The following is a 21,376-nucleotide window of genomic DNA, read 5'->3' as shown; positions in this document are numbered from 1 at the left end:
TATTTTATTCTGAAGCCTTTGCACAGTCCTACTTTTTCTTTAATACTCTATATTTTTTTTAGTTTATTAAATTTTTGCTTATACAGTCCCTTTTGCATTAAGTGTTTCTGTTCTATTCTATTCTATTCTATTCTATTCTATTCTATTCTATTCTATTCTATTCTATTCTATTCTTATACACACACACTTTGATTTTGAAACTGGTTTTATTGGTTCATTATTAATATATATATATATATATATATATATATATATATATATATATACACACACATATACATACACACACACACACACACACATATCAGACAGTTACCACACCCACACCTATAACCATATTTTCACATCCACCAAACACCAGTGACCTGTTCTAGGGTTAGGGATAGGATTACATTTGAGCCATGTTTGAACTTATAGTTTAGGTTATTTTCAGATAGATGTTCAATGGAAACTAGATGCGGTTCCCTTTCAAATTAAGTCTTTGCACTCCCTGACTTCTTTTATAACCATAACCCTGTACTAAGGTTAGGTTAGGTAAGTGGATTTTGAAAGGTTACACAAGACAATAGAGCGCACATGAAAGCTGTGCAAAATACAACAACAAATTGTGCCATTTAAATAACTGCACGCAATAAATAAACACTTAATTTCCACAAGGACACCACTGTGGAAACATTTCTCTGACAAAAGATGAAACAGAAAGGAAAATGTGTCTCTTCACGTGAATATCTGGGGAGGTAAACACTTACAGGAAGGTAAGTTCTGAACAAGAGGAGAAGATGTGAAACAGGGGTGGGGATTAATTGGGTCAAATACAAAGTGGGGGAGATGCGTACCTCATTAGAGCCGATGCTGCATGGCACAGAAAAGCCACGGGCAATTCCCTGTGTCCCACCGGCAGAAATAGATTAGAGGTGAACCACACTCACTCCCTCACACACACTGCGGCCTTCCATTGTGGTTTACCACTAATTGTGTTCCTGATTGCCGGGAATCATTTACTGTGTGATTTGCATTGTTCTGATTGAAGCTTGCTTTTTTTTTTTTTTTTTTTTACCTTTTGTGATTACACTCTCAAAGACAGTTGAAGAATGAGGCTGGTTTGAGTTTTCTTCCAGTTTTGGGGGAAGTTATAAATCACTGAGCTTAGAGTGTGTTTACCATTTCAGAAAATCCAAAACAATCCTTGCAAATCATTGCGTTGGCAGTCTTTCATAGTATAATTGTCCTGAACTGTATCTGGTGAGGGCGAAAAAGTTGTGAGGTATTTCCAGTATTATTTATCATAACATTTACCGCGAGTGTTTCTCCTCTGACACACATCAGGCCCAATTACTCGGCTTCTCATTACCTGTCATGTCCTAGTGAATTTGCAGCAGCTCATATTTCCTGTATACAGCATTTCCTCTGGTATATCACAGGAGGCATAATGTACGTCTGTGGTAGCTGAAAGACTTATGAGCTTGTCTGTGTAAGAGAGACAGAGAAAGAGAGGAACACCACTGTGCCCCAACACACTCCCCAACTGCTACCTACCGCTGCTCTGCCGTTGCCATGGATACAGTGCCCTCTCTCTCTCTCCCCCTCTCGCCTCTCTTGGTGGGTATGGGGCTGGAGGAGAGGAGAGGAGAGGAGAGGAGAGGAGAAGAGAGGAGAGGAGAGGAGAAGAGAGGAGAAGAGAGGAGAGGAGAGGAGAGGAGAGGAGAGGAGAGGAGAGGAGAGGAGAGGAGAGAAGTGACTCTGCCTCTGCGTCATATTCATACCAGTGCAGCTGCCCTCACCCCCCCCCCCTCCTCCTCCTTCTTTACCACCTCCTCCTTCCTCCCTTCCTTCTTCCCTTCATTCCTCCCTTCCTCCCTTCCTTCTTTCCTTCTTTCCTTCCCTCCTTCCTCCTTCTCATCATCCAATTTGCACACTGCTAGATCCCCCCCCCCCTCCGTTTGTGTCTCATATCTGCATCTGCTCATCACACTCTCCCTCTCTTTCTCTCTGCTGGCCCAGCTTGATTTCCTCTGCGTGGCTGACCCAGGCGGACTTTTTTTGCGAGCGAGCGTGGGTGCAGAAGAAAGAGGAAGACAAAGGTAAGCGTTGAAATGGAGGATGTTTGAATGTGTTAGTCTGTGAGATAGAGTGTAAAGAGAAGGAAGAGAGAGGAAGGGGAGCGCAAAACAGCTGCAAGACAAAAGAGAGGTAAGCATCAACTCACCTGAGATAACAAGTGTGCCACTAGGAGCCTTTTAAGGAATTTTTTTTGTGAATTCAGGAAGGTCGGCATGAGAGCATGTGCCTTTCTGCTGTCAGAGGACAACATACTAATGGGTGAGAATGTATTAGCCTGTGTAAGCCAAGCAGTCAGTGTGTACAGGCACTTTACTGTCTGTCACATAGTGTTATGGAACTGCTGCATGTTCCCACAGTGGAGAGAGAAGGAGGCGAACAGAGGGGGGAACTTCATTATTCTCAGAGAGCTTTTTTGAGCAATGTGTGGATGTGTTGACAGAGTGGGAATCTCTGTGGCTGCAAGAGGAGCAGGAGAGTGAGAGGAAAAGAAGAGAGAGCATGCCTGACAGTGCAGTCAGTGGTGAAGTGTTCAGCTTCAAAGCCAAATCGCTCCTGGAAACAGAAGCCATTTCCCAAATCACATTCATGCACCCTCCTCTATTTCTTCTTCTCCTCTCTCCCTCTCTCTCTGTTGCAGAGTTGATAATGCTTTTCTTTGTCTCTCATGTCTGCCTTTGTTCAGTTTCACAATTTTACAGTAGTGAGATCTTCTGTAAATGTCAAACCCGCAGATCATGACCTGCAAGGCGCAAAAAGAGCCAAATGCTGACAGAGAACATGAGAACACTGAGAATTAGACAGACCTTGTTGAAACAAAAAGAGTCAAATATAGTGTGTGGAGGGAAAATGGAAAAGGGGCGACAAGACAAGTAAAGGAAAAAGAAGGAGAGGCCTGCGGGTTGTTCATTGTGTCTCAGTCCTGTGAAACACTGTCTGACATAGTGTATGACATTTAACTGTGATGCTTCTGCCAGTGAGCTCGTGTATGGGGAATGTGCCTGTCAGCTTTCGTTTCAGTGGAGACAGTTGTTTGTCTTTTGTTAGTGAATTGGTTTTGAGTGACAGACAACTGAGATCTGAGGTTTTCTAAAATGTGCTTCAACTCACATAAGGGGTTCTGTAGTAAAGGAGTTGCACCAGACTAGACTGCATGTGTATACTGTTATTTTTGTTGCGTGGTTTGTTTTTTTTTTGGATGAGGTATGTGACAATTTTGCTATGCCTGATCTTCTGTTAGTAACTCAGCTGAGCCTCTTATCCTTTAGACAGGATGAGGTACATGAGCAAGAAAGACATCTTGCTCGCGATCATCAGTTATGTGCACGTGTGTTTGTGTAGTGAAGTGTGAGATTATGAGATTATTGCTCTGAGAACAGGCACGCTCGAGCCAGAGAAGTTATGGGATGAACAAGAAGGGAAACCAGAGACGTGAAGCAGGGAAAGGAAATGAAACGAAATCACATCAAGCTGCAGAAAGGTCAAGGTAATATCAACAGGGTGAGGAGATTAAATTGACACAGAAAAGTAAGATTAAAAAGTGAGAAAAGAGTAGAAAAGAGAGAGATGAGATGGCTGCTGGGCAAACAGTGTGACTGTTTACATGCAGCTCAGTGTACGCGTGTGCACACTTGTACGTGCACGCTCTTCCTGCCTCCCATGGGTCTCCAGTGTCCCTGCGCTCCAGGTGGGCTTTGCATTTTTAATCGATACTGTCTGTAGTGATTAACACCACTCTTCTCTCTGCAGCAGAAAAACAGAAGGAACGAGCGAGAAAGAAAGACAGAAAGAGAGATGGAAATCTGTCATACATGAGGCAGGCTGTGTGACTGAGTGTGTACGTGTTTTCCGTGTGTGTGTGTGTGTGTGTGTGTGTGTGTATGTGCATGTGTGTTTGTTTGGCAGTAATGACCCTCTGCCTCTGGGCTCCTACTGAGTATGTTTATCTCCCACAGCAGCACCAGGCAAAAATAGATGATGCATCACTGCCACACACACACATATACACCTTGTGCATTTCTCTTTTTCTTCTCCTTTGCTCTAATTGCCTCCCTCTTGCATTCTCCCTACACAGACCTTCACTCCATTCCATATTACTTACTCTAGTCTTACATACCGTTAGGACTCTTTCTTCGTAATTCACTGCTCTCTCATTTTCCCTCCCACTTGTGTTGCAATATGCCTATTAATGATGCAGCTACAGCACCACTGCCAACTTCCTGCCTCTGACAGAGAGAGAGGAGTGTAGTTCTGGTGTGCATGCCCTGCTTTGTACCACTCCCTCTTATCTCTCCACCCCTCTGCCTGTGTTGTTTTCCACAGAGTTAGCCCATGCGAGCAGCGTGTGGACTGAGTGCAGCTGTTTTGTTCAGAGCAGAGCCCAACATGTGAGAAGATGTCTGTTGGAGGTTGTGCTTGTCCCGGTGAGTGCCTACTCTCTCTGCTTACTCTCTTCTGCCTCTCTTGCCCTCTTTCCTTCTCCGTCTCTGTGCTCAGTGGTGCTGTCAGAAAGATGACTTATGTAAAAGTGCTGCAAAGCCGCCTAGGGCCAGTGTCAAGCTGTGTGAGACTGTGTGTGCATGCTTGTGTGTGTTCTCAACACATGTCCTAAGACAAGGTTATATAGACTGAGGCTACCACACTTAAAGATTGAGTTGTTCAGCAGACCCTTAGTCACATAAGCTTGCTGTGCAGTGGATCGATGGCTCTTTTAGCTAGTCACATACAGAGACACTGAAATAGACACTGAAATATCAAAAGTCTACTTCATATGCTTACTCTTTTCCAGAGGTCTGCTTGATTATTTGAGCTTGAATTTGTAAAAGACTTGATAGAAACTGCTGCTGCTTACGGTCCAAGGAATTATTTGTCATACCAAGGCAAAAGTGCTTTCATTTCCTTATTACTCTTACTCTAAAATGGTTTAAAGCTGTTCTCTCTTGATGAGTTTAAACCATTTAAGAAGATTTAGCAAACAAGCACATTTAATTGGAGTTTGGATGTTACTTTACCATTTGGATTTTGCTTGGATGACAGCTTTTTGTCACTGTGACTTTGCATTTTGCATTTCTGCAGTTTTTGGTTGGTTAAACCCTCTCCCGAAAATGAGATTTTTGATGTTCCCAGGATTAATTATGGTGTCTTACTAGTACTTAGTTTCGGCACTCTCTTCTCCTACTGTATGCAAGTAAGAAAGAGGACATCTTTCGTCTGTCTGCACATGCTGTTATTTGGCAAGCAACATGTTTTGGTATTTATTTTTATCAAATAATTTGTTCTCTCCCATAAAGTTTCTGATCCCACTAGACTCAGGACCAATTTGTCTTTAATCATACCCCATGAGAAGAGGCAGGCTTCAGAGACGGCTGCATTGTACACAGTGAAAGCCCCACAGTGCCAGGGGACGGGTTCTGGCAGCACAAGGGAGTGAGTAACAGATATAAATTGAATCGTAGCATCTGCTCCGGGGGATCTCAGAGAGGGTAGATTGAATTAGGGTGTCAGTATCATTTTAATGGGGCTCCTCTGATTCATTGGCAGTCAGCTATCAGATGGAATAATATTAGAGCGGCTTCTTGATGTTCTCTTCTCACATCTTTTCTGGTCTCAGCTACCTTGATTCCTCTCACCTGTAGTTATATCACTGCCTCCTTCACTTCTTCTCTAGCCTGACTTTTCTGTGCAGAGGAAACTTTTAATGACATCCACATGTTTTTAAAGGGAGCAGAGAGAAACAAAGCGGTCCACCACAATATCTGCCACAAGCATGTTTTAAAGCAGACTTTAAAACTATGCAGGTTTTATCAAGCAGGCATGTATGCAAATGTCCAACATATACATAATATATCCTCTGTCACGCATACACCTTCATGACCAGCCTGCCAGGGCATGTTCAGGCTGGTGGATATCTTCGATAACAACAAGCAACACTGATCAACACTGATCTTCATGTACTGTACATGACTGTGGTTGAAGCCTAGTTTGTTTACATTCTTAAACGAAGGTGGATAGAGGATCCTCCCCATCCCCACTGGAAAAACAAATGTCCTCTTTTATCCTGACATCATTTCCTCTGTTCATCTGGTTCTCATCTTTTTCCCTTTTTTTTCTTTGTTTCTAGGTCAAAACAAGGAAATATAGCTGAATAGAGGAATGTTTGCGTTTCTATATGTGGCAGAATGTGAGCCATGATAAAGAAGACACTTCTCTTATGTCTCTAGTTCATTGACAACCCTGTGGCATCCTGGTGTTGTTGTGACTTTACTGTGAATCAGCCTTTTTAAGGCTTTGTTCTCTGCATGAAGGAGATCCGTCATAACACAGATGAACCAATCACATCCTTTGTTCAGACTAAATGGTAAAAATAGATTGCCTGTGAGCTGAAGAGACCCCCCCTCCCATTTTCACATGCATCCACTAAAGCATGAGCTCCCCCTTTCTCACCATGTCTCACTCCTCCTTCCTCATCTTACTGTTTCCCCCTTTCTCTTTTTCCATCTCTCTCCTCCTTTGTCGCTCCCTCATCCCTCCTTCACTGCCTTTCGCAGCAACAGTGGTGTTACCTCATGCAGAAAGTCACATGGCTCCTGATTGGAGAAAAGTGACTTAAAGCATAGCCAAGATGGCAGCCAAACAGCCAGGGCTTTTTTGATTACCGTTACACAACAACACGACTACTTCAGCTTTATCTCTCTGCACTGAAAGCCTGTACCTCTTAGTTTTCCTCCTCTTTTTCTTCTCTCCTCCTCCCCTCCTCTCTCTACATGGGAGAATCTCAGATCTTGTTTGTAAGATCAAAATGGCTGTGTGTGCAGAGGCAGAGAGGAAGGAGGAATGCGTGGGAGACAGAGATGCTGGGGAGTTAGAGAGATTGGGTGGTGGGGGTGGGGGGAGTTGAGTAGTGATGTCACATCTGCTGCAGGCTGACAGGATGGCAGAGGAAAGCTGGCATGTGCCACGCAGCCAGGAGGGGGAGGATAGCGAGAAAAACTAAATGCGTGGGCAGAGGAAAATGATTTTTTAGCAAAGCATACCTGATGTCTTTAGAACATGAAAGCAACTTCAGTGGGAATGCTCAGACTGAAACAGAGTTGAGCTGAAAAGAAAAGGTGCAAGGACAGCGGCGCAGTTGTTTTCTGAGCATCTCTGTGCCAGATGTGTTTGTGTGGGTGAATGGATCAAGGCTATAAAGGCTCAATAGTCTGTGCAGTATATGAACCACTGACTAGGGGATGTTATCTGTTAAGGTTGCTCAGCGATGTTGCAGATGGATATTTTAAACCATACACATACATATAGATGAATGTCACTCTATAGAATTAATGCAAATTAAAGCAAATATATAGATTTTGAAGCCAATAAAGAGGTTTTCCACCATAAAACAAAATTAGCAGTTTATAATACAGTCAAACTACAATGCATTCTATATCCCACTGTGCATTTTGTGAGATTTTCACTTTTTCTATACACACTTTATTAGTATAAGTTTAGAAGGTATTTTTCATTACATGGATTTTAATTTTCTAGATGTTGAAAAACAACAAATGCTTCACAACCTGCAGAGTTTACTAATCAGCTCACACACAAGGTGTCACTCAACTGCAGGCTGCTGTCATTTGCCTCAGCTGCTTCAGATTAGGGATTTTGTTCATACATGCCCACACCACCAACTTTGACACATTTTTTGCTATCTTTAGTGCATCACACCATCAAACTTCCTCCTGTCAGGTCTTAGTAGCATCCACTGGCTGCAGTCTGTTTCAATTTGTCTGATGCCTCGTTGCTATTGCCACCGAGTCAGGTGTCACAACAGTTTCCCTGACAGGGTTGTGTTTCCACCACTGTGGTGTTAAGTAAAGCAGTGACAGGAATCTCAACATGATGTCTTTTCCTAATCTCTCAACTGCCTACAAGTGAACTCATAGACTGAATTCGTCTGAAGGTTTTGGATGTTGAAGGCCTGTGAATGTGAAGTCAGTTTATAACTCATGTTAGTTGCTTCTATGAATTTTGTAAATGTATATTGGTCATAAACCAAATCAAAATATGTTGCTGAAATGTTGCTGTGCCGATGCATTTCTTGATAATACATAGGTGCACAGGTCCTCAGGGTGAATGTGGTATAATCTAACTCTTCATATAAGGCATAAAATATGTAAAGTGTTAAGAGTGTGTGAGGAATGTCTGATCTTATGCAGACCAAACAGTTTTCTTTAGTCCTGAAATATGACTCTGATTCCCCCTTTAATGTTATCTCTGCCTGCCAGCCCCTCTTGCTAGGCACTATTTATATGTAGGTACTAAATGTCACTTTTATTGTATACAGATGAAATGGGATTAAATTGTGAATCACAAGGGAAATGTGTGAGAAATGCCTGTTATATAAGGCTGAGTTCTTTCAGATGTTTCAGTCTTAAAGTATAAATAGTTCTGTCCGGGTGAGACCAATTGGTTGTTCTTTGTATGAGATAAATGACATAAGCTGCAGTTTTGGTGCATGATCGATTTTTATAATTTTAGGAACAATTTCCACAGTAAGATGGGGTCGTTTTATTTTCCTCTTCTCTTCAGCGTTAGGAGGATGCTTGCAATGTAGCCAGCAGAGGGAGATGCTGTTCTATTAAAACTCATGTTGTTTCGGTCTATTGTGTTTTAACAGGCGAATCAGTCCAGCTCTCTTAACTGTTACAGCTACAAATGAGCTGCGACATTTTATTGTACGTGAGCAACATTTGGATAACAAGTATGTCTATTATAATGAGATTCTATTTACATGTGGCTTATGACAGATTTTTGTGGTTTCTCCTCCAATGTGAACGAACAAATAATCATGATCTGTAGCTGTCATTTCACGTCTTTGCTCTGTGCCTGAGGTGGGGTTTTTGCAGTAATAACACAGTGTGGGTCAAATGTATTTATGCTCAGCCTTTCATTGAATGGCATTGCTTTACTCCTCTGTCTCTGGTTTATATAATTCTGCAAACTGGCCGCAGCTCAAGTGAATGCCAAAGAAAACTGAGCTTCATGTGCACTTTGAGACCACAAAGGGTTTTCCGGCCTTCAGATATATTGCTTGTAAACATTGGAGTGGTTATTGATTAAAAGTGAGGTTGCAGATTATATCCTTACATAATCTGAAGCTATGAAAGGCTCAGGTCTGTGGTCTAAGGGATTTCATTGATTTTTATAAGCCTTCATACAGTTTCTAGAATTAAACCAGACCATTTAGTGATGCATGCATTGTTACGTTTATGAAATGTAAACAGAAGTCTGAATTATACCACATGGTTTTAGGGGGAGTGGCAATCATGTCAAATGTCATGTGACAGTCCAAACTGGAGAATTTTTTTTCTTCTTGATTATTACAGCAGAATGTTTCATATGAGATTCAGATTGATAAATGAAGCAACAACTACTGTTAATATTACTACTACCTCCTCTTTCAGCTGCTCCCATTAGGAGTCACCACATCAAATCATCTGCCTTCTTCTGACGCTGTCACACCAACTCCCTGCATTTCCTCCTCCACCACATTCACGAATTTCCTCTTTAGTTCTCCTCTTTGCTTCCTGCCAGGTCATCCTGCCTTCATCATCCTTCCAATATATTCACAATCCCTCCTCTGCACCATCTCAGTCTGGCTTCTCTCACTTTGAAATCAAGTAACAACTCTGTTCTGTGAACATTTCTAAATCTAAGCAAAGTTTTTCCAAATATCTCCATGCCTAGATGTGCAGCCTGGGCAATCTACTAAAATGTGAGTGGCATCTTTTAGTCCATATTTTATTGCTGAGACATTAAGTCGAGGGTGTCAAACATATAGTCCATGGGCCAAAACCGGTCTGTCAGATGGATGAATTTGCAAAATGCAAAAATTATACTTAAGATGTTAAACATCAAAGGTGTCAAGCTCATTTTATATCAGGGGCCACATACAGCCCAATTCAAGCTAAAGTGAAATAACCGCATAGCAACTTATAAGTGATGACAATGCTTTTTTTCATTATTTAATGTGAAAAAGTAAAATTACATTATGAAAATATTTACATTTACAAACTATCCATCAACAATAAAATCTGAATAACCTGAACAAATACTAACAACCTGAAATATATTTAAAAAAACAACAACATGCAATTGTAACAATATTATGCCTGTTACTAAACGTTTTGTGCATTTGTTGATCTACTGTGGTCTGTAAATTGTTTTTAATAATAAGCTGAGACATAATATTGTTGAAATCACATGTATTTTTCTTTAGAAATTTCAAGTTGTACATGGTTGTTCAGGTTACTTACATTTTCATAATGTAATTTTACTTTTTTCACACTAAAACAATGTAAAAAAAGGTTACTATGCATATTATTACACTGGTCTGTCCTCCTGGTATATGGCCCCTGATCTAAAATGAGTTTGACACCCCTAACTTACTTGCATGCTCTCTTTATTATGTTTTAAGCCTCAGTAGGTCATTTGACTATTAGAAGCCTATTATCAAAATAAATATATAGAGCCATCAGCATCAGTAGTGACACCTCCCCCACTCCCACTCCCTCTTCAGCATCCTGCCTTTAGCCTCCAGGTCCTTTCCTCAATCCTGTTGAACTGCTTTGTCCATCAGGCTGTCAGGATGCAGAACTCTTTTCCCCCTGTCGCCCGCCCCTGGACTGTAACCCACCACCACATTTACACAAGGACTCTACCTCAACTGTTTTGCACACATAAGACTCAGCAGAATTACAATCTGTTGTCATATCTGCTGGGTTTTTTTTTTCACCATTATTATGCACCTCCTCACCTTTCATCACTGTTACTGTTTTTTACCCCTATTTTTTTAACTGGTGAGAGAGAAACAGTAGGTATATCTCAATTCTTTTAGGTCCTGAACAATATAAAAATGGTTAAATCTAAATAAATAAATAAAACTAATAGCAAGATGATTGTTTATGTCTGCAGGCCTGGTGTAATAATGTGAAAACAACAACCGCAACAACAATACACTACCTTAATTAGGATGTTGTTCCTCTCGCCGGGGGCTCTTCTTGTGCCACTCCGGGGGCCACTGGCACGTATCCTGGGGCATGAAAAGTTGGAAGGTAGGCCCGTGTCTGTGCTGGTCTGCGGCCGGGAATGTGCGTCGGGATGGGCGGAGGAGGCTGGAGGAGGCGGGGCTTTTGTTTGTTCGTGTCTCGGCTGGCAGGAACAAAGGGTCCTGTAGTAGTAGTAGATAGGTAGCACCGTCCCCCCCAAACAAATGCGGCTTAAAGCACATAGTTGGGAACTGCAAACTGACCGGACTCTGAGGAACTAGCAATTGGGTTTTACTTTCCATCATTTGCCGCCTTGTCCGGGATTGACGGACCGCATTACCGACAGACGGAGCCGGGGCTTTAACCATCCAAACGCTCCGGCTAGCATCGAGGCTAGCAGGCTAAAGAAACACCGAGCGGAGGTGTTGGGCAACGCCGCGTTTCAGTGGACCTTTCTCTGCAGGTAACCCCAAGCTTTCATCCCCTTTAGTGTATCGCCACTGCTGGTTCTCGACAAACTGCTATAAATAAGTCGAATTTAATAATATGTGTAGATAAATGGATGGCGGTGATAACTGCAGTTTAGCAATTAGGTTAATAGCTTAGCAATGGTATCCGATCTCAGCAAACGGTTAATGAATGCGGCCCTGTAGTTCAATTTACGCCCCGTGAAGTGAGATAAAGTGAATATCTGCTCTGAGTTAAATGTCGACTGTGTATGTCAGCAAAACGAAGAATAACCCAACACCAACAGACAGTATGGATAAGTTGAAATCTTTGCACATAGCTTTGGTTGTTTTGTTGGCGGAGGGCCATTTACACTGTGCAGCGTCTGGATGCAGATCTATTGTTAGCAACGAGTAGTTTGGGCGGCCTAAACTGTCCCAAAACTCACAGTATTAAAAGTTGATGAGTCTGATCTGATCTTAATCGGTTTATTGTGCAAAAGGAGGGCACCTAGTTCATGTCACTTTCTTGCGTTTACACGGATCAGCACATCCGGATGATGCTTTTAACATAATGCTGTCTTGTTTGTCAATGGACCTGTCATTTACATGAGCTCCTCATAGTCTGGGCCCCATCATGGTCAGACGTTGTTGGTAGATATTTTCAGACTAATTAAGTAACTTGTGTCAGTTGATGTTTATGTGAAATGTATGCTTTCAGATTGTTTTGCACATTAATAAAGTCCAGCATGTTTTGTTTCCCTTAGATTGTTTGGGGCTGCGATGGCTTTTTGGTTATTACACTGTGCACTTTTGCATTAATTTACAAAAAAATCTATCTATGATATATGTTATTACTATGCCAAGAAAATGTGTTTCTTGATGTCAGCACATTTCCAATTCAGTGAATAATTAGTGATCCTCACAAAATGCACCATCTCTAGACTAATATGGTACAATTACAAACAGGTTTTTGAAAAATTATCTGTGCTAGTTAACTTTGTTTTGCACACTATGCATCATATTGAACAAAGGCGTATCATATGGGTTTGTAGAGGCCTAATGGTTGTTAGGATTGGGGGGCTGGGCCTAAAGGTCAGAGGTAACGCATAGAAAACCATTGTAGCGTTCTCCTGAACAGGTTCATGCACATACTAATGGGGAGGGGAACATGACCTGCGATGGCTCTCTCGGGCATACTGAAGCAAGAAGAATAGGGTTTAAGTAAATGAAGGAGGGGAAACTGAGCTGTGTTGGAGAACGCACGGATCAGAGGTCACAAATGTATATGTAAACTGAATTTATGTGCTCTTCTGCATGGGTAAGGAGCCTCAGTGTGTGTGGATCACAAATATAGACAAGTTAGATTTCAAGTTCATGTTTCTATCACTGGTAAACATATGAAATTCCTTTAGTTCACCACTTATTTAATGCTTTGAAGGGTTGTATCTGTGATAAAGAGTACGCTAATGGACCGGGCTGGGTCACATTTCCAGTGGCTGTTTTCTCAAATATCCCAGTTCACTACTCTCCGTTCAAGTATTAAATATCTTTCAGACCTAATTACACGCTGTCTCTGTCTGTGTGAGGTCTTTAGTTGCTCTGTAGACGAGATGTTTTCCCAGAGCCCCAGATTGTTTAGGGCTGAATGCTTTATCTGGGCAGACAAGGGTTAACAACAGCCGGGGCAGCGAGTGGGGGATGGGTAGAAGAGGCAACTAGAGGGGAGACGCACATTGCAGAGGTGCTGTTGTGGCTGTAACGTAGAGAAGAGGGTTCCCTATAATACTGTGGATGATACAGTTAGATGGTGAACATGTTAGCCCCTGTCCTCCCTACTCTCCTCCATTTCACTGATTGTTTTCTGTGATATCTGCAGGCTAATAAATATTGCCTTTTTTTTTCATCAGAATGATTTGTTTTCTTGTCCATTTACCAGATTGAAGATGCATTAGATAATGAAGGCAGCAGGAAATTGATTTGGCAGCGTGCTTTTATTTGAGTAAATCTCAACCAAATCATCCAACATTAGATTACTTAGATGATGCTGTGAGTTTAAACCAGCTAAATCTAAGTAAGCTAAATCTCTCCTAAATCTCTCTCTTTTTTTTCCCCCCTCCCCTCTGTACTTGTGTGCAGGCTGTTCGTCAAAGTCATTCAAGCTGTACTCTCCTAAGGAGCCCCCCAACGGCGGCAGCTTTCCCCCCTTCCACCCAGGCGCTATGCTGGACAGAGATGTGGGGTAGGTCTGGATATACTGTTGATTATTAAGACGTTAGCTGCTTAGAAAAGCTGAAAAATACAAGCAGGCTGATGTATTTTCAGCTGTAACATCAAATTGTTTGTCACTTTCTTTGTGCCTCTTTTCTACGCCTTTCATCCACTGAGTTTTGATATTTTTGTTGATGACTTGACCTAGATATAATTATTGAAGAGTGCAGCATGTCTGTTTTTAGTTAAGTGCATTTGTCAGATAGTACTGTTTGATCAGCACATAATACGGTACATCCTTGCTCCTCTTACTTGGGCATAAAATAGAATTAGATTTGACAGCACTTGGGAGCACAGATGAGTTTTGAATATATTACCTGAAAGGTAAAAACAGAGCTAAAGCAACATCAGAGAGGGAAATCAAATTTCACATCAGACAAATGTTGTTCTGTTACAAATTTTGTAGCAGTTGTTTTTCTTTTTTTAATTATTTGCTGTCATACTGTAATACAACAATAATGCCTGGTAACTACTATCTTTATTGATTCATTGTTTCTGTGACTTTTCAAGCAAAAGTTACAAACATTTTCTTTTTAAATGCTTGTCTTGCACAAGTAATTGAAACATCTTTAGGCTTTGAACCAGTAATTTGTAAAAAAAACAAACAAAACTGATTTTGCTTGAGGTAGTACAAGATTGTATGGTTCTTTTCCTCAATGTTCACCTTATTTGTGAGTAAGCAATTAAACAGCTAATTAATTTAGAATAAAAATGATGGAAAATGAAGTTGCAGGCCTACAGTTTAAAAAGCCAGGAATTTACAACTAGCCATTGGTAAACACCTTCTTCCTAGGCAAATGATAAATTGGCTGTATTGGATGTGTGTTTCTCTCCTCTGAGAAATCTAGTGCTGAATCTTGTGTTTTTGTTTCCTCTCAGGCCTACACCCATGTACCCTCCGTCATACATGGAGCCTGGAATGGGGTGAGTACACCTACACTGATGGTACAGTTTTGGGCGGCTACAACTCATGAATACTTTATTTGGTATTTATTCAGGGAGGTATAAATTTAGCCACAGAATATGTAATGGTTTTAATTTTCCTGAACCAACTCTTGAGACACACCAGAGTTTGTTTGAGATCCGTCAGTAGATTTTCCAAACCCACACTGCAAAGTGTGAAGTGCTAAATCCCTGCGTTTTCTGTTTCAGGAGACCCACACCGTATGGGAACCAGACAGACTACCGGATATATGAGCTGAACAAAAGGCTACAGAACTGGACAGAGGTGAGAGATGCGTCATAAGAGTAATCAGAAACGGTTTTGAAAATATGCCATCTAAAAACACAGGGTTCTTGTTTTATTTTTCCACTTCACTTCGAATTATACTTTTCAGTCCCTCTGAATTGTTTTCAGATTTTTCCTCCAGCTGCTGTTTATGAGTAGCTAACCATGCTAGGGATTTTGTGGGAAATTAAGCCTGAGAACTCACTGACTTAATTTACATTCAAGCTGTAATAGGATTATCTGATCAACCTGGCTAAAACATAATTGGAGTGCCAACTGTTTATATGCCTGAGCGTGCAACTGAGAAGCTGTTAAAACCATCATTTTTCTGTGTGTCAGTCTGTAGTCTAAAACAAGCCTTCACCCTTTATTTCAACCAAATATGTCTTTTAGAGAAGGTTTTAAACCAGTTACATAGTGTCCTGTACTGTAAAACTCTCACTGGTTTCCACAAACTGTTTCTCTATAGATAGAGTCTATATAGGTGAACGTAAATACACATAAGGGTTAGTAGAACCTTTTTCCTTATTAAAATATAATATTTGTAGTATTCAATTCTGATCTTTAAGTAACTTTCATGTCTGTTTTATGTAAACACGCTGTCTATTGCTTTTTGATAATTGATCTTTTAAATAGTAAGGTTGAATAAAAGTGTTTTTCCTCTGATGGTAAAACCAACCAAGACTGTTTTTCTTTATTCTGCATCTACTATTACTTCTGTCATTTTGTACTGTTCTCCTTTGGATTTTAAGGAAATAAAAGCGTGAACTTCTTTTGCTTTTAGGATTGTGACAATCTCTGGTGGGATGCCTTCACCACAGAGTTTTTTGAGGATGATGCCATGCTCACTATCACCTTCTGTCTGGAAGATGGACCTAAACGATACAGTAAGATTTATCTTAAGTGAAAATAATGGTGCATAAATTTTTTATATTAGAGCTTTTACCCAAGGTTTTCAGGTATGTGCTGTCTGGGTTCTCACATTCTCGCTGAGTTTGTGGATCACTTGGGGTCCTCGAGGTTTTTTCCGTCCTTTATTTTTAAATAAAAATTTGACAATTTTACATAATTCAGACCTACCTGATCTGGACTATTTGTACACATCAGTGTATGACAATAGCTAGAGATAATAATAAACATCCAAAAAGCTTAAAAACAAAAGTTGCTTAGGTTAATAGTGACCATTGTATCTTGGGCCATTCAGTTGAATTTAAATGCTCTACATGTAATTTTACATTAATTTACTTGAAATGGTGCCAAAAATGGCTTAGGTGTTGCCCCTAAACTTTATAATTTCAAGTAAAGACTGTATATCTGCATTTACAAATTCTCACATTGAACATGCTGTATAAGCACCATATTCTTTCTTTAATTTCTGTATTTTTTAACTTATATTAGGTTATATTTGTCTGCTCATAACATAAAGAAATAAAATGTCTCTTTAGATGATCTAAATGTAGAGCTATTTTACTAATGTGTCTTTTATTTTTATTAACGCTAATTTATCACTAACTTGTTTTATTTGCTGATGAAATGTTTGTCAAACTTATCTTTTGTCTGCAGCAATCGGCAGGACGTTGATTCCACGATATTTCCGAAGTATCTTTGAGGGGGGCGCCACAGAGCTGTTTTATGTTTTGAAGCATCCAAAGGAATCCTTCCACAGTAACTTCGTCTCTCTCGACTGTGACCAGTGCACCATGGTGACTCAGAACGGAAAACCCATGTTTACACAGGTACAGTTAATATTTCTTCCTTACACTGTGACTGAAATACAGTCTGCACTTCTGCTTTTTATTGTGGAACTTAATTTTTTTAAATTTGTGTGAAGGTTTGTGTGGAGGGTCGGTTGTACCTAGAGTTCATGTTTGATGACATGATGAGGATCAAGACGTGGCATTTCAGCATCAGACAACACAGAGAAGTGCTCCCCAGAAGCATTTTGGCCATGCATGTGAGTTTCAGACTTCAGTGTATATGGACTAAATACTAAAACACAGCACATAAGCTTGTTTGTTTACGATGTTTTTAACTCATTTGCGCAGGATCCCCAGATGCTCGATCAGCTGGCTAAAAATATCACCAGATGTGGGCTGTCCAACTCAACACTCAACTACCTCCGTGTAAGTGGATCTCCTGCAAATCACCTTTTTACTTTCATCTCATCAGTCATTTGAATTGCTCAACTCAATAAATCTTCAGAAGTATCCTCTAACATGTCCTTTGGGATCCTCTCTCAATCTCCATTAAAGCTTTGTGTGATATTGGAGCCCATGCAAGAGCTGATGTCCAGGCATAAGACCTATAGTTTGAGCCCCAGAGACTGCCTGAAGACATGCCTTTTCCAAAAGTGGCAAAGAATGGTAGCACCTCCAGGTAACACGCTGAAATGAACCCTTTGACATCACATCTTGTTATGTTTGTGTGTCTTCATGAAGCCTACAAATAAGTCCATCCGCTATTTTTCATCTGTAATGCATATGGAAAAGATGCATCCACATCCTGAAAAGGCTTATCAAATTCTTGCTAATGCCACTTTCTCTTTGCATCAAGCAGCTGAGCCAGCCAGACAAGCACCAAACAAGCGGCGGAAAAGGAAGGTGTCCGGCGGAAGCACCGTGAGCTCAGGTGGAGGCAGCAATAACAACAGCAACAGCAAAAAGAAGAGTCCAGCCAACAGTTTTTCTCTGTCCAGCCAGGTACCTGTAAGCATTACATCTACTTGAACTTGACTGACCTCCAAATTCAGCTGAGCAAGGCATAGGAGGAATAGGACAGAGGGTGGAGGGGCTGTATGCATAAGGAAGTTAATTTGTGGGGAGGTGGTTTTTGGTTGTAGGGGGTTTGCTGGGGTTGTTTAGTAGCAGGGCAGGATAGAAGTAGTAAAGGGAGGCCTCAGGAGGTGGGATTGAATCTGTAGGTGGGGGGTCCAGAAGTTACTGTGTGTAATTTTGCATAGACAGAATAGACTGAGTTAGTAGACCCCTGATGTGAACCAGTGATGGGCAGTCCCTGGTCCTCTGGGGCCACAGGTTTATGGGTTTAAATAGAGGAGGTACAAATGACTTCCATCTCTTCAGAAATGCTTATGTTACATTTTGGGGGCCACTGGGAAGGGTTACCTTGCTCTGATTTCTAGTGGGACAGGTTTTTCCTCTTTAAATCCACTCACTTTTACTGCGCACAGTTACCACTAAGAGTATCAGAGCTCATGGTTCACACAGCACTGCTGTCTTTGCATACTTGGTTGTTTGATTGAGAGAACGAGACCCGAGGTGGAATGAAAAACCCCCTGATGCAGCACTCAAGGATCAGGGATGCCCACTGCTGGCCAGTAGGAAGAGCCCCTCGACCCTGGTTCTTGGAGCGGGGGCAGGGAGTCAGGGCCAGATGGACTTTAGGGTTAAAGCGCCTTTTGATACCAGAGGAACACCACAATGTCCTGTGGTGATGAGAACAACTTAATACCTCAGGATCCTAAAGCTGGGGTACACTGGTCCCTGAAAACAGCTTTTATTAATCACAATGATTTTGAAGTTAAATGTAAAATTACAAGTCAGAGGTTTAAAAATGAAGCTGGATTTGGATCCAGTTAGATCGCATCTAGACCACAAATTAAAAAAAACAAACTTGAGTTACAGCTCAAGTAAGAGTCATTGCGCGCACCCCCTCTATTATGGGGATAATATGTACCGGCCCTTGCTGTCCCCTTTAGGACGTGATGATGGTGGGAGAGCCCACTCTGATGGGAGGGGAGTTTGGTGACGAGGACGAGCGTCTGATCACGCGGCTGGAGAACACGCAGTACGATGGGGTGAATGGCCTGGAAGACGAGGACAGTTTCAACAGCTCCCCTGCGCTCGGGGCACACTCGCCCTGGAACAACAAGCCCCCTTCCAGTCAGGAGAGCAAGAATGACAACTCTCAGTCATCCCAGTAGAGAGCGCTGAGGGCCCAGCCAGCCCCTTTTCAATGCTTAAAGCTACTGGGATTCACCTGAGCCAACACTAGCGAGAGGAGTCAGGGAGGGTGGCCTCGAGCACTTGTGTTCAGTTACTTCTGTTTGTTTTTATTTCATTATATTATTTTAAAGACAAAATGAGAGAGGTTAGGGAAAGGGAGGCTAGCTGATGGACTCATAGCTCTAAGCTGTCATAAAGGACAGTCTCAGCAGAATCCCACTCTCGCTCCCTCACATTGTTGCACATGCTCAGTGGTGCTCAGCCTTGGCCCTTGTGTGCTTAGCTCTGTCCCTCTGGTTTATCAGTCAATCCTAGAGGTGTGGTGAGCCTGGCGGGGTGTCGGTGTGTGTACATTTGTGTTTATCCCCCCGCTCACCACAGAGTTGGAGCCAGAGTTGGCGATTCCTGTTGTCCGAGTGCTCGCCATGGCGACCGTGTCAGTGGGTTCTTGTTCCAACCTCGGGTCTCTCAGGCGTGCGTTTTCCTTGACAACGCACCTCGTTGTTTCTGTTCTGCTCATGTCCCAGGGAACAAAATGCTTAGGTTTTATTTAACTTATTTTTTTGCAGGCTGCAGAAACTGTGTGCACTCTTAGTATTAAAAAATTCAACGTTCGGTTTGTAAAAACTCAATTATTTGTTTTTGTAGGACCTGGTTGGAACAAAAACCTGTACAGTGCCGGAGCTTGAGGACCGGAGTTGAGAACCACTACGCTAAATCTTAAACCCTCTCTCTCACACACACACACACACACACTCTCACACACATACATACATACATACATACATACATACACACATACATACACACATACACATCCACCCACCAACCCACACACAAACACAAGCATTCACACACATACACTGACACCCACTCATACCAGTACACACACCAATACAGTCACCTACACGTACAGCATAAAACGATGAGGTACTGGAGAGGTGGTACGCAGCATGTCTGGACCAGAGCACCAGGCGCTACAGGAGTGTGTTTTCATTTTCTATGTTTTAGAGTTGTTTTGTTGTTTTTTTTTTTTTTTTATTTTTGTAAACAATTTCTAAAAATAAACAGACAAGCAAGCAAACGAAACACCCCAAAATATTCTTTGCACTGTTTTCCACTATTAACGCCAATCTATTTTTCTTATGAATTGACAGTGTATTTTTCTTTTCTATTATTGCTAATGTAAGAACTGTAAAACATCTGAAACCTGCAGTATATTAATGTATAAGTATTGCTGTTAGATCATTCTTATTGTGATGGTAATAACTTTCATGTAAGTCTATGCTTGATATGTCATCCATCTGTGTCAGACTTCACACTGTCATCAGGTCCGTGGCTTCAGAGAAGACAGACTGGGGGAGAACAAGGCTAGTGTTTAATACTGTACTACATCTTGTTTGATGTGAGTCCAAAGCAGCACACTGGATACCAGTTTCCCCACTAAATTTCCATCACGCACCTGACTTGGATCTGTCGTCTTGTCATTGCAGAACTGTTTGCTTTGTCTCCTATTATCTATCTGGGGGTGCTCTCTTGAGAGAACAGAATAACACAAACTTCTCAAATTTGCTACTCAAAAAAATATTTTAAAAATGCATTTTGACAGGATTGTAAAATAAGAAAAAAGACTTTTGTATTAACTTAAGTTTCCCAAAAAAAATGTTTTTAAACACAGTTATGAAAGCTGCAGACCAAGGAGCTACATGTAAAGATTCTTTAGATATTGATTACACTGCGCTGTCAATTTGTTGGCTTTACTCCTCATGTTTGTGTCTGTGCTTGTATATTTTTAGGTAGTAATTTCTGTAAAAGTTATTCTATGTATTGCTCCCTAGAACTATGAGAAGCTCAATCTAATGTAAAGAGATGAAAAGCCTCTTTAAAGTTTTTTTAACGTGATTTTTAATGGTACAATCACTGATAAAAGAATTTTGCCCTCATTTTAGCAAACTGTATTTATTTTTCTATGTACTGACATTCTGTTTAGGTCCAACCCACCTGTACAATACTCATGATAATATATGGAGGAGTTTGTGGGGCTGCTGAGTCAGTTAATGCTGTTAGAGGTCATTCATTACTTGTGTTTTTTGACAGGCGGCTCCAGGGTCATTCAGACCCAATAATTACAATGGATCACTATGTTTAAAATAATGACAGATTTGACAGCCATTTTTTGCTGTTGTAGGTTTCTGCTCTATCTGAAAACGTACCAGATGCACTAAAATCAATAAATAACTTCCATTTAGAGACAATGATAACTTCTAAGATGTCTTTTTTTTTAATCAACTGTGAAGCTACTATATCTTGAGTTATGCTTTGAAGATGAACCAAGTACTCCACAGATGCTGAAAATTTTCCTCAGTGGTGCAATTCACAGTA

At 41.2% G+C, this 21,376-nt stretch overlaps 1 protein-coding gene across 16 annotated transcripts; it reads left to right on the top strand.

Moving 5' to 3' along the window:
- Positions 1–1,729: 1,729 nt before the first annotated feature.
- On the top strand, positions 1,730–21,249 carry ldb1a (LIM domain binding 1a). 16 transcript variants are annotated; one of them, XR_003937444.1, is made up of 13 exons: positions 1,736–2,081; positions 4,381–4,481; positions 13,673–13,775; positions 14,684–14,728; positions 14,957–15,032; positions 15,817–15,919; positions 16,596–16,768; positions 16,864–16,986; positions 17,078–17,155; positions 17,285–17,408; positions 17,586–17,737; positions 19,643–19,748; positions 19,787–21,249. XR_003937444.1 is itself a non-coding variant. In XM_030155601.1 (13 exons), exons 2-12 carry the CDS (start codon positions 4,454–4,456, stop codon positions 19,694–19,696), a joined length of 1,059 nt encoding a protein of 352 aa, XP_030011461.1. In that variant the 5' UTR covers positions 1,736–2,081; positions 4,381–4,453; the 3' UTR covers positions 19,697–19,740; positions 19,799–21,249. The 16 variants fall into 16 exon arrangements, 11 of the variants coding, with proteins under 11 accessions (XP_030011456.1, XP_030011453.1, XP_030011461.1 ...); XR_003937445.1 differs by having other exon boundaries at positions 19,779–21,249; XR_003937446.1 differs by having other exon boundaries at positions 19,643–19,750; positions 19,807–21,249.
- The last annotated feature ends 127 nt before the right edge of the window (positions 21,250–21,376 follow it).

This window comes from Sphaeramia orbicularis, chromosome 15, assembly GCF_902148855.1.
Source record: "Sphaeramia orbicularis chromosome 15, fSphaOr1.1, whole genome shotgun sequence".
Lineage (NCBI taxonomy): Eukaryota > Metazoa > Chordata > Actinopteri > Kurtiformes > Apogonidae > Sphaeramia > Sphaeramia orbicularis.
The sequence above is the reverse complement of the archived record's forward strand: the minus strand, read 5'-3'. Positions and strand labels throughout refer to the sequence as shown.